General features: G+C 46.2%; 1 protein-coding gene across 3 annotated transcripts in view; it reads right to left on the reverse strand.

Moving 5' to 3' along the window:
* Positions 1-12,720, reverse strand: part of NT5C2 (5'-nucleotidase, cytosolic II) — a 155,131-nt gene that overhangs the window by 55,624 nt on the left and 86,787 nt on the right. For all 3 annotated transcript variants that reach the window (XM_040361874.1, XM_040361873.1, XM_040361875.1), the window contains 2 exons: positions 7,782-7,873; positions 745-802 (listed from right to left, as the gene is read on the reverse strand). In XM_040361874.1, coding sequence (XP_040217808.1) covers positions 745-802; positions 7,782-7,873 — 150 coding nt within the window. The remainder of the gene's footprint in view (positions 1-744; positions 803-7,781; positions 7,874-12,720) is intronic.

The following is a 12,720-nucleotide window of genomic DNA, read 5'->3' on the forward strand; positions in this document are numbered from 1 at the left end:
GGAAGCATCACACCAAAAGTACAGTAGGGAAAGGATACTAAGCGCCCAGAGGCGATTCAGTTCGCATGTGTTGCGCTATATAAGTTTCTCACTCACTATCATGGTGATTTAATACACCTCCTGTGGAGATGCCCGAAACTCCATCGGTATTGGAAACAGGTCTTGGACACTCTCACTAGGGTCTTCCAGACCAAGATCCCTGCTGACCCTAAGCACTGTTTGTTGGGCATTCTAGATGCACTCCTGTTGGAGGACATCCCTAAACAGGCTGTGGCGAGAGCCCTTTTCCAGGCCTGCAAATTGATCCCGAGATACTGGAAATCCACAGACCCCCCCCCACGTTACAGGAATGGATTGCTCAAATGGGCGATACTATCCTTTTAGAAAAACTCATCTATCAGAACAGGGGTATTAGAGGAAAATTCAATCGATTGTGGGCCCCATGGTTGGATATTCCGGGTCTAGCCCCAGTAGATTTGGTATATGACAGATTGTTTTAGCACATATTTACACCTTTCGCCTCCCTATTTGAATATATGACAAATTGCAGTGTGGGTTTGGATGCTTGCATGGGAGAGTAGTGGGCCAATCTGCAGTATGTTATGTATACTACATTGAAACGGTGTATGTTGAAATCTACAGTAGATCTTGTGTACTTATTTTGCTCTGAACCATGTATGTGCACTTACTTTCTATGCTCAATAAACAACTTTTGTTTGAGAAAAAAATTAAATAAACCCGTACCTCGTGTATCTGTCGCAGTTAGTGAAGAAATCTACCAGGCAGGCCAGTAGGTAGGTTTCTAAAATGGACAAAAAAAAACATTGTGGTAACTATAATGGAATAACAAAACTGCATAACAACTTTAAATGAGTTCCTATGAATTGTGCTTTTTATCGATAACTACACAGGAAAAAAAAAAAAAAAAAAAAAAAAAAAAAAAAGGAGGACATTACTATCATTCACTTGACAGACACAGATAGACCATCCATAAAAGAGCCAACTCATTAGGAGTATGAGGAAGCTGCTAACAAGTAGTCACTAACTTTGTGTATTCGACATCCAGGGTGGAACATTTATGAAACCCCCACCCATAGATTAAAATAATTTTCAGTAATATAATACATACACCTACACCATAAAAAGCCATTACATATGTGGATCAGAGATTGCTAACATTTCGTGGAAAGTGGGAATGAATTTTACACAGTCTGTCCTAACCACAGTGTGTGAGAGGCACCACTTTGAATTTTACATTGAGTTTATAGTGAACTCTTTGAATGGATGTGCAATTTTTTTTACAGTTAGTACTCTACACGTAGGGGTGACATTTTTAAACAAACTGTTCATTATATGGGATTAGATATCATACAATCAGTACATAACTGCATGTTAAAGTGATACTAAAAGCTAAAAACGTTTTTTTACCTCAATGCGTTCCTTTCATTAAGGTAAAAAACTTTTTCTATTTCTCTGACCCCCCCCCCCTTCCCTGTGTTAAGGAATTAGAGAGGGGGGAATAGATCCAGCACTGTGCATGCTCAGAACTCGGCCCGGCGCAATCAGTGAGATAGGAAATAGGCCAAGCATACTTAGTGAGATACGCCCTGTGCTTAAATAGCCCCAGACAAATGCCCTTCCATTGCAAAAGTACATCCATGTGTTCCCCTTCCTAAAGCAACGTGCTTTTGTTCTGTTGTTTGTTGGTGTTTGTTGGTTAGTGTAGTAGTGTTAGATTAAAGATTTATTGTAGTAGGAGGTTGTAGTAGCTGTGTGTTTTTTCTGTGTGTTTTTTTGATTTTGTATTAGCTGTCTGCTTGTGTTGTTTGATTTTGGTGTTTGGTTTTTGCTGTCTGATTTTTGTGTTTGTTTGTTCTGTGTCTTTTTCTGTCTGTTTGTTCTGTGTCTTTTTGTGTGCGTTTGTTCTGTGTGTTTTTGTGTGTGTTTGTTCTGTTTGATTTTTGTGTCTGTTTGGTGCTGAGTGCTGTGTGGTGAGATGGCACCAAAGAGAAGAAAGCTGAACTTCTCGGTGCGTGAGAAGCACATACTTGCAAGGGCCATCACCCGATTTGGGCGATATTTGCATGGCCCTGAGAGCCGGGACATCCCCCCGGCCAGGAAGAGGGCGATCATCCAGCAGATTACAGATGAGATCAATGCGGAGGGGGGGGGGAGGCGAGGACCCCCAGTGGGATCTCTAAGAACATCAATGACCTGAGGAGCCTGGTCCGTGAGAAGCTGGCCAAGGTAACTGCCCATGCCAGGGGCACTGGAGGAGGACCACCCTGCACCGTAAGGTGGACAGAGGAGGAGCGTGCGGTGGCCCAGTGCTTCCACAGCCAGCAAGTGGTGGGCCTGCCTGGCTTTGACTCCGAGGAGGGCATGAGGACAGGTAAGTTTTTTTTTTCTATCTGGCCAGTAGCATGTGTGGGGGGGGGATATGTGCCAAGTGTGTGGATCCTCCAACCTGTGTATGTTTTGTGTGTCATCCACAGATAGCCAGGAGGTTTGCTGGGCCATCAGGCAAGTCTGCACCAACCCCCCGGACAACAGGCTGCTGAAGAGCCCCAAGAAAGCCAGGAGTCCCAGGGCAGGGGAGTGGACACAACTCACCTCATGGGGAGGTTGAGGGGGAGGAGGATGAGGGGGGGGGGGTTGTGCATGATCAGATGGACCTTGCCAGGGAAATTTCTGCTGTGTTTGCAGGAGGATCCCCTTGTGGCTCCCCCTGTGACTGCCAGCAGTCAGGCCTCCATCAGGGGTAGCCCCTCCCACTCCTCCCCCAACATGGCTCCCCCCCAGGGGGCTCCCCTCCTCGCAGGCCACAAGACTCATCTGCAGGCAGGCAGGCCACCCAGAAGACCAGGGGGGTGGCCGAGTTCCTGCCTGCAAATCTGCAGAGGGACCAGGCTCGTCAGACCCAACATCTGGGTCAGGTCAACCGGACTTTGGCCCAGATGGAGGACAGCGCTGGTCTCCATTAAGGAGTCGCTCAGTGATGTCAGCACAAACTCATTGGCGGTAATAACGTGCTGTTGCGACCTGCAGTCCGCCACAGCAGGCGTGTCCCTGGAGGCGAGTGCCCTGACCCAGGCTGTCAACGCCAATACACAGGCTGTCCAGGCCAATACGGCAGCCCTCACTGTGGGCCTTAACAGGATAGCCGTAGCCTTGGAGGGCAGGCCAGCAGGTGGGCAGAGCCCAGGGGAGGCCTCCTCCTTCCCCTGCTTCCCCCCATGAGTCTCCCCTGAGGGCCGTGGCCGGCCCCAGGCATAGCTCACGCCGTCGCTAGGGATGTGCTTTTGAGTTTTTTTTTTTTTTTTATGCGATTATGATTTGTTCCCTTTATGGTGAATGATGTGTGAATGTGGGGGTGACATTCCTGTTGAAAAAGGGTGTCACCCTCATTTTTGGTGGAGTAGGGATCCCCAGGACCAGGGAGAAGTGATCCCAGGTCCATGTGAATGGTGTATGAATGCACAGTGACATAATTGGAGCCTTGGCGTGGCGTTGCTGCTCCCTAATACCATGTGGTTTACTTGGGTCTAATCCAATTCGATGTGGATGTGGGGTGTGTGTGCTAGGGACCACAGTGGTGTGCATGCATGCATTCTCATTGTGCCATGTTTAATGTGTGTGTTTACTGTGCAAAGATGCCTTCTGCGAGGCGTCTCCTGACTGCTCTTCCCTCAGAAGAGGGGGTACCCTGGGTTAGGGGGGGGGATGTCTGGTTGGGGGGTCAGGTCATCACGTATGTTAATCTCCAGGCCCCTTCTCACTGCGAAGTTGTGCAGCATGCAACATGCACCGATGATCTGGCACACAAAGTTTGGGGAATACAACAGGGTACCCCCAGACTTATCCAGGAAACTGGACTTCAGGAGGCCAAAGGTGCGTTCCACCACTCCACGGGTACGTATGTGTGCAGCATTGTAGTTTTCCTCTCCTGGGGTTTGGGGGTTCCGGAATGGAGTCATGAGATGGGGTCCCAGTGCATATGCAGAGTCACCTGGAAGGGAAAAGACAGGAGGATGTTAGTCATGCATGTGCCCCTCGCGATGTCTGCATCATGGGGGGGGGACAGTCATACCTGACACCCATGTCACTCACCAAGCAGCCAGCTGTCCCCATACATGTTCTGTTCAAATTGTCTTGGGATGTCCGCTTTGACGGAATATGAAGCTGTCATGGCTGGATCCTGGGTGTTTGGCACAAACGTGCCATATGAGGTATTGGGCATCGGATATCACCTGTACATTGATTGAATGCCAATGCTTCCGATTGCTGTACATGTGCCTCTGTCTCATGGGGGGGGGGGCCTGTAGTGCCAATGTGTGCAATCAATGGCCCCCACGGTGCGTGGGAATCTGGCAATTTTGTAGAAAATCTGTCATTGTCTTCATCCGCAGGTCCTCCTGGGTGGGTTTGATGATTTGGTTGGCCATGCGTCTCAGGATTGCAGGGATAACCTGGTGCACACATCTGTTTCATGGAGGATTGTGACATCCCAGCCACTGCTCACTTGTGCGCTTGAAAAGAGCCAGTGGCAAGGAAATGCAGTGTTGCCAGGACCTTGATCAGTGGCTCCACTGCATGTGAGCGGTGTGTGTTGGGCTGGTGATGTCATCCTGCAGGGTTCTGGTTAATTCCATGATGCTTCACCGGTTGAATCTGAAGTTGCGATACACCTCAGAATCACACATGCCAAAGACATCTAGGCGTCTGCGGAATATCCTCTCCTGGTGCCCTCCTCCGTTCCCTCCTCCTTCTGCGTGCCTCTAAAGTCACTAGTATAGTTATGAGCATGGATGCCCCTGGCATGTTGGCAGACAGATTGTAGTCCGGCAAGTGTGTGTGCTCAGCTCTTCCTTAATGGTGTTGCTTTAGCTGACCTTGGTGCAAAATTAAAGGCACCTTTTATAAGGTGTAACTTTACACCGGGAAAACTAGCAGATGCGCACACGGCGTAGCCTACGCCGCACAAACTTAATTTTGTGGATCGCCGTATCTCCCTCATTTGCATCTTTGCCTATCAAAACATTGGGGTGTCTAGCGTATTTTGCGCTCCAAGATGCGCCGGTGTAATCGTTTTACGTCGGAGTGAAAAAAATGGTTTTCAGGCGTATCTCGTTTTGAGGATATGGCGCAAAGATACGCGCGGCGCATTTTTCAATTACGCCGCGCATCTCTAGATACGTCGGCGTAAGTACTTTGTGAATCTGGGCCGTGGTTCTTAGGTCTTTGTACCAATGTATTCTTGTGCTAAGAAAATATTTTTTTACAGATGAGATTCTTTTTAGCATTTATGTACATACAGCATTGTTGTTGCTTCTTTGTGCCAAGATGCAAAGTTAGAAATCTGTAAGTGGGTCACATGATGCATATTATATAACCTTCTGTTTACCAGAATACTGACAGATTGAGCTGCAACTACGAGATTTTGTTATGTCATGTGCAGAAATACGATGCAAGATGAAAGTTCATCTTGCTTAATCCATCGAAATTAAGGACAAGCCTGTGTAATTACCGGTAAGTCATATTCTATAGCCCTTTATCTTGTATATTATTTGTTATTCATCAGAATTATTTTAAATTTTCCTGAAAAAGATGGGCCTCTGACTCAGTCAACTATGTAAGGCAAGCACCAGTAAATCCGTAAAGAGCACAGTGGTAATGTTCAATGGTTGGCGATTTTTTAGCATAAGCAGATTGTTAGTGGTGGATGCCTGGGAGAGTATATGGTTGCAAGGAAAGACCCCGCATTAACTTTATTAAAAAGGCAAAAGCACAGTTTACTTATGATAAAGTTTCTTTGAGCATCTTCTAAGGAAAAATTCTACAATGGTAAGATGTAAAGCACCTTGCGAGGAACCCAGACTGTGTGAAGCCCTTGGCTAGATATCCTGGTTTGAAAACGGGGTTGTCATTGGTCCTGCATGGTTTGATATGAAGTATTCAGCCTATGGGATCAGCTAAAGGTATAGGGAGCGGAAGCTGTGAGCAAATTAGAGTGACCGGTGACAGTCTCTGAGCGGAATAGAGCACAGTGTACATTACCACGGTTATTCTAGGCCACTCCTAATTACAACATTGTAAAGGTCTTCCTTACTTCCTTAACACCATAGTCTTCAAGATCTAAATAAGGGTTCTTTCACAACGGGGGGGGGGGGGGGGTCTGTCCTCTGATCCCTGCTGAGCAGGTGGAAAATAGGACACAGACCGTTTTCCTCTATGGGCAGTCGGATGTAAACAGACTTCCTGTCCGTTTACATCCGACTGACGTCCAATCTGCCAGACACGTCTGTTTACATCTGCCGCTCCATAGAGGGCAATAGATGGTCCAATCAGGTCCGTTTAAAAAACTGACAGGCGGAACCGATCGGACCACCCATGTGAAAGAGCCCCAAGAGAGATGTGAACACCAGACGAGATGTCGAGAGAACTACCAACTGAGCAGATTGATTCTTCTCCCATAAACGATTATCCAGGGTGTGTGGAGTGTCTGCCTAGACATATGATTTGTTCCTAATCTGATCATAACAAGCCAGTTCATGCAGACAGCTTATGTTTGCAAGTGTAAAGCCTCGAACACATGATCGGATTTTCCACAGACAAAACGTCAGACTTTTGTCTGAAGGGCGTTGGCCAGGAACTTGTCTTGCATACAAACGGCACAGAATTGTCGACCAACAAACACGAACATAGTGATGTACTATGCAAAATGTCATCTCTTGAGCGCCACTTTAGGCATCTTCTGCTAATGTCGTGTTTTGGGAGCATGGATTCCGAGCATGCGTATTTGTACTTTGGATTTTTGTCTGATGGACTTGTGTACACGTGATCGGAAAATCTGACAACAGACCGTTATCCACGGAAAATTTATAAGCCTGCCATCCAACATCAGTGGAAAGTCTGACAACAGTTGTCTGATGGAACATACAAATGGTCAGATTTTAGGCAAACAGGAGGCTTTAGGCCTCTTCCACACAGGCGGACTCAGTCTCCAGCTCAGCGGGAAATCTCTCTGCTGATCTCCGCTGAGCCGGCGGATGGCAAGACCCTCTCACTAAGTGGGGAGGGGCTTGTGCAGCACCGCTGTCTCCTATGGGGAGATATGATGACAACGGACAGCATGTCCATTTTCCTCAGATCTCACCCGATCCGATATGGAAGGATGGGGATGTATCGCCATCCGTCTGATTTTGCCAGATCGGGTCGGATGTCAGCGGACGCTCCAAAGGACTGCATGGAGCGGCCGTTCATGTCTGCCATCAAAACTGACAGGCAGACCTGAACGGTCCTATCGTGTGAAAGGGGCCTTAAAGTCAAGCTCCAGGTATAATAGACACTGCACTGGAGAAGCCCCCAACATACTAACATTTTTTTTGTATATGAACCTTTTCTGGAGCTGTCTTTGGTACAATCACATGATGTCCTGACTTTCATGCATCAGAAGCACACGGTCTTCAATAATGCAAAGAGAAAAGGGGTATGATGTCATGTCACGTAGGCACATGGACGCAGTTTTCTGCATCAGTCTCTTTTTAACCATGATGTGCGGCTTTATAATGCACCCAGGGTGTCTGACACTCTGTTCTCAAAGGAAGTGTAGGCCACTTCCTAGAGGATGGCTGGTGGCTGGAACTGAATGAGACTGCAATGTGCAGCACTGAAGCATGGAGAGAGTTTGGGACCTTTTGTTTAAATAGAAAGGCGGTGGGATTTTTTTTTCTTTACATTGTTAGTGGAGTTGGACTTTAAAACAGTGGAATATTCTTTACCTGGTAAATTGAACAGGGTATTGAGAATGTAAAAGCGTTCTGTGTCATCTCTCTGGATAAATTTATTTGGGTACTGTTCCCTTATTTCAGGTCTGTGGAGAAAGGAAAAAATTAACGATTCCACCGGCTACACTGTAACACATTTTGCTGCTAGCTACACGTTCATGGAAACAGTGACATCAAAGGGGAAGGAACACATTCTCACAGCGCTATCACACTTCCATTTGGAAACAATACACAAGCTATACATTGTTCTTCACAAGAAATACAAAACACAAAAAAATGCAGCCAACAATAAAAACCATTTCATAAACCTAACCGTAGGGCAGTGAGACTGCACATGTGACTTGACCCTCCAGACATGAACTGGTTAAAGCTGCGATCATTACATGCTTTACTAGCAATATTCAGGCAGCGTAAAGGTCACCCAAAACTAGTATGTTAGCTTTCCATTTTCACTTACAAGCATAATGACTTGATGGATTCTAATATCTCTGAAAGATTTCCAAGGTGAGATATTGTATGTTCCTCAAAATTTCCAGTTCTGCCCAAGTGCCAAGGACATTGCAAAGCCACATGGTCTGGCAGTTCTATGGTATGGTGTTTGCTTCACTAGAAGATTCTCCATAAGTTACATTCTATAAAATAAGTGCACCTTCAATTTAGGACTTAGCATGCACATCTATGCATAAACTCAACTGTGACTGGTTCTGCTTAAAGTGGTTCTAAAGCCGCATTTCTTACATTAAATAGGTAAAAAAATCTTTAGGCATTGGTTTTGGCCTCTCAACCGTGCCCCCCCCCCCCCCCGCTTTTTTACTTACCTGAGCCCTCACTCTGCACTGGACAGAAAGGAGGGGCCAGGAGCACTGGTGGGGGGCCCAAGAAGAGGAGGTTCGGAGACGCTTTGTGCAATTCAATTGCACAGGGCAGGCAAGTTAAGAGATTTTCGTTATTTAAAAAAAATAAAAAATAATATGTCCTTTACAACTACAAAGCGTATGTCAAGGTAAAAAACAAAAAACACACACGGAGTACATATCGGCAATACATGCACATTTCCCCATATTTATTCTCCTTTTGCAAGTAAAGAAGAATAGGCGTTGATCTGCCAAAAATGAACAGTTTTTTCTTGTGGTGTCAGCCCTGACCAAAGTCTTTTGCTTAACTTCTTAGTCCCATTATCTATGTTACTGTACACAACATAGACAGCAATCATTTTGTAGTCCTAATACAACTAACTGGGCTAATTGGAAAACAGCTGAACAAGAAAATGTGCTCTGAATTTCTGGTATATCAACTCCCATTAGGTCTGTTAGAGATCCCACTGAATAAAACGCATTCAATTAAATATTGAACAAACCTAATTGGAGCAAATAAGAGAAGTGCACTGTTAGTTGGAACAGCAAATAGAATTCTAGGGCGCATCACTAGAGAGGTCACAAGGAAGGAAGAAAGGAAGGAATGAATAAATGAATGAATGAAGGCCCCGATTCCTTCAGATTCTCTTATATAGGTCTTTCATTAGACCTCATTTATGCCCTGTACACACGATCAGGCTTAGCCTGACCAAACTCACATCGGAATTCGGACGGAGTTTCCATCGGAGGAAAAGAGAACATTTCCGATAGAATTTCTCCGATGGGGTATACACACGGTCAGAATTTGATACATGATACATTTTGTTCACTTTAAGTAAAGCCATCAATCTGTATACTAAAATTACATGTTGATTTCATTATCTCATTCAAAACAAGGATATTACTATTGATTTCCCATTCTGGGTATAGAGCCAGAACAAACCCAATCTGGCAGAGTTCTCCATATAAAGCCCTGGCTTGTAAACGGTGATAATTACAAATGAGAATCAACAGATTCGTAAACACAAATAATGATTGTATTCTCCGTTTGTTTTATAGAAAACACACAGACTGGTTTGCCCAGATACGTGCACACTGAGTAATTCAGTCATGAAGCCTTGAATGAAGCAATACATGATGTCGATGCACAGCTTCAAAAAAATGCTTAAAAAAAAAAACTGCTTAGTAATAAGGTTATCCTATAAAAACATATGTCTGTGCATGAGACTGATACAGCAAGTTTCATTCTCATGCAGGAACCTATGCAGCAAGAAAACAAAGGACGTGGTAGGTAAATAGGGTGAGGCATTGTCTGCAAACAAAAGATCACTTTAGCAGACACAAAGCGTGACCACATAAAAGGGAACATCTGTTTGCTTCACTATGGTGTATTTTTACATGACTGATTCTTCATGGCTCTACGCGACCTTTCCAATGAGAGCAATTATTGTTTCTTTATCTCCCAACACTGGCTTTTAATGCTGAAATTCAGAAAAGGTGTTAGAGACAAGTTTTACAGGGTATTGTCTGCATTGATGAAAGCACACAAAATTATTTAGGAAATATAATTATTCACCCTGGGTATTGGTGACCTACACAGCCAGCAAAATATAAAGGCATATCTAGAATTGTTCCCTCGCCAGGCTCTCACAGGTAAATTAAAGATGTGATATGGTTTATGATTAAACCAACCCTTTAGAAGGAAAAAATGTATAGCTCTCCAAAGGCTCATTCAAACCAGTGGCTGTGCATTAAGCTGTGCTTTGTGCTGGGTGAAAAGAAAAAAAAAAAGACATCACACTGCTTACCCCATTTTTTATATTTTATTGAAACGTCACAAAACTACTGTTTTTATTCAACTCCGTGCTGTCATATGCGTTTACATGCACTGAGCCATGTAAAAATGCAGGAATGCTGCACTTTTCTGCAGCACACTTGTATAGTGTGAACAGGGCCCATAAAACACAATTGTTTTCTATGTGCCTTGTGATGAAAAGCACCCAATTTAGGTGATCATACATAGTTGTTTATTACTAACATGAGGCATCCTTTGTGACACCTGAGTGGCTTCTAATGCTTACCCCCTACCCCCTCTCCATACACGTCCAGAGCATACTCCTGTTTTTCAGCATCCCATGACTTAATGTCCCGTATAGACCTAATACTAATCTCTAAATCCCTCCTCCCTAGGCTACGGAGTGCAGGCTTTTCCCCCAGATCCCTATCGGACCATTGCCTGTGCTGGACAGAGCTGTCCCTTCCCCAGGCCCGTCCGCCACCCTCCTGGCGGTTAAACCCCTTTTGGCTCAATCTGCTCCCAGAAGACGGTGACTTAGTTGCGGACTGGGAACAATACTTTGACAATAACTCTGGCTCTGCATCGCCACACATAGTCTGGGAAACATTCAAAATGCATGCCCGCATGTCACTCTCGACTCGCATAAATGTCCTCGAAAGGGCCTCTACTGAGGCTCTAGACAGGGCCACGGAACTTGTTCTCGAGGCGGAGCGGGAGTTGGCGGAGAATCCCACGGCTAACGCAGCCGCTAGATTTAAACTATGCTCCAGGACAGCTAATCAACTCCACTACGAAAAATCAAAGCGTAAACTTTTTTCCATAGTCAAAAGGTCGTACGAACATGGCGAAAGGGCCGGGAAATTGTTAGCTTACTTGGTGCATTGCGAGGAAAGACCCCCAGTTGTGATCTCACTACGCTCATCCGGGGGCGACCTGGTGACGGAACCTGTACAGGTCACGTACATTTTCCGAGACTTCAACGTCCTATATGCCACAGTGGCACCGGACGATGACTCCCCGATGGCAGCATTCTTCAACGACCTAGCAATACCTCGGCTTTCCAAGGAGCAAACCCGGGCGTTGGAGGAGCCATTGTCGGCAGAGGAGATCTCCGCGGCACTGGCTGGACTCCCCAAATCCAAAGCTCCTGGCTCTGATGGCCTGCCATCGGAATTTTACTCTACCTATTCAGATGTATTGGTCCCAAGGCTCCTAGCACTGTACAACTCCATCTTTGAAAGCTCAGAGCTCTCGCCCTCTATGAGAGAAGCCACTATAGTATTAATTCCCAAGCCCGGAAAAGACCCCCATTTGCCGGAATCATATCGCCCAATCTCTCTGCTTCAGGTGGACGTCAAGATCCTGGGCAAGGTGCTTGCCCTCCGCCTTAACGCAGTAATTCTGTCCCTGATTCACAGCGACCAGGCAGGCTTCATGCCGGGCCAGAATACCTCCTTCCATCTTAGGAGACTCTTTATTAACCTCCAGGCGGTTCATGACAACCTGGCATCCAGGATAATAGTGGCCTTGGACACTGCCAAGGCCTTTGACTCAGTGGAGTGGAGGTACCTTTGGTTCTGTCTCGACAGGTTTGGTCTCGGTCCCCGATTTGTCAAATGGGTGCAACTCCTATATCAGGCCCCGGTGGCCAGGGTCCTGGCCAATGGGTGGCTATCGGAGCAGTTCCCCCTGCATAGAGACACAAGGCAGGGATGCCCCCTGTCGCCGCTGCTCTACGCCTTGTCGGCGGAGCCCCTTGCAGTCGCCATTCGATCGCACCCTGGAATAGAAGGATTGCGGAAAGGGGGGTGGAGGAGAAGATCAGCACCTATGCAGAGGATACCCTGTTGTATTTGGATGACTCCAATAATTCTCTTGCGCTGGCACTGGACCTGATGGAGCGCTTCGGGGTATTGTCAGGCCTCCGGATCAATTGGGATAAATCTCAGATACTTCCCCTTGATAGTTACCCGCCTCCTAGAGATAGGGCCCTTCTCCCGCTTCAGAGGGTCGCAGAGATTAAATACCTAGGTATTCAGACCACTCGAGATCCGGCAGACTATGTCCCACTGAATGTAAAAGACTCAGACCTGGGCCCGACTCCCACTGGGGGTTATGGGCCAAGTAAACCTTGTGAAAATGGTATTGTTGCCCAAAATTCTTTACATGGTCTGGCACTCTCCGGTATATCTTGTGCTTCGGCATTTCAAGACAATGGAAGCTCTTCTTAAACCGTTCATCTGGGGCACCGCCAGACACAAACTTCCATGGCACAAGCTGA

This window comes from Rana temporaria, chromosome 8, assembly GCF_905171775.1.
Source record: "Rana temporaria chromosome 8, aRanTem1.1, whole genome shotgun sequence".
NCBI classification, from domain to species: Eukaryota; Metazoa; Chordata; class Amphibia; order Anura; family Ranidae; genus Rana; species Rana temporaria.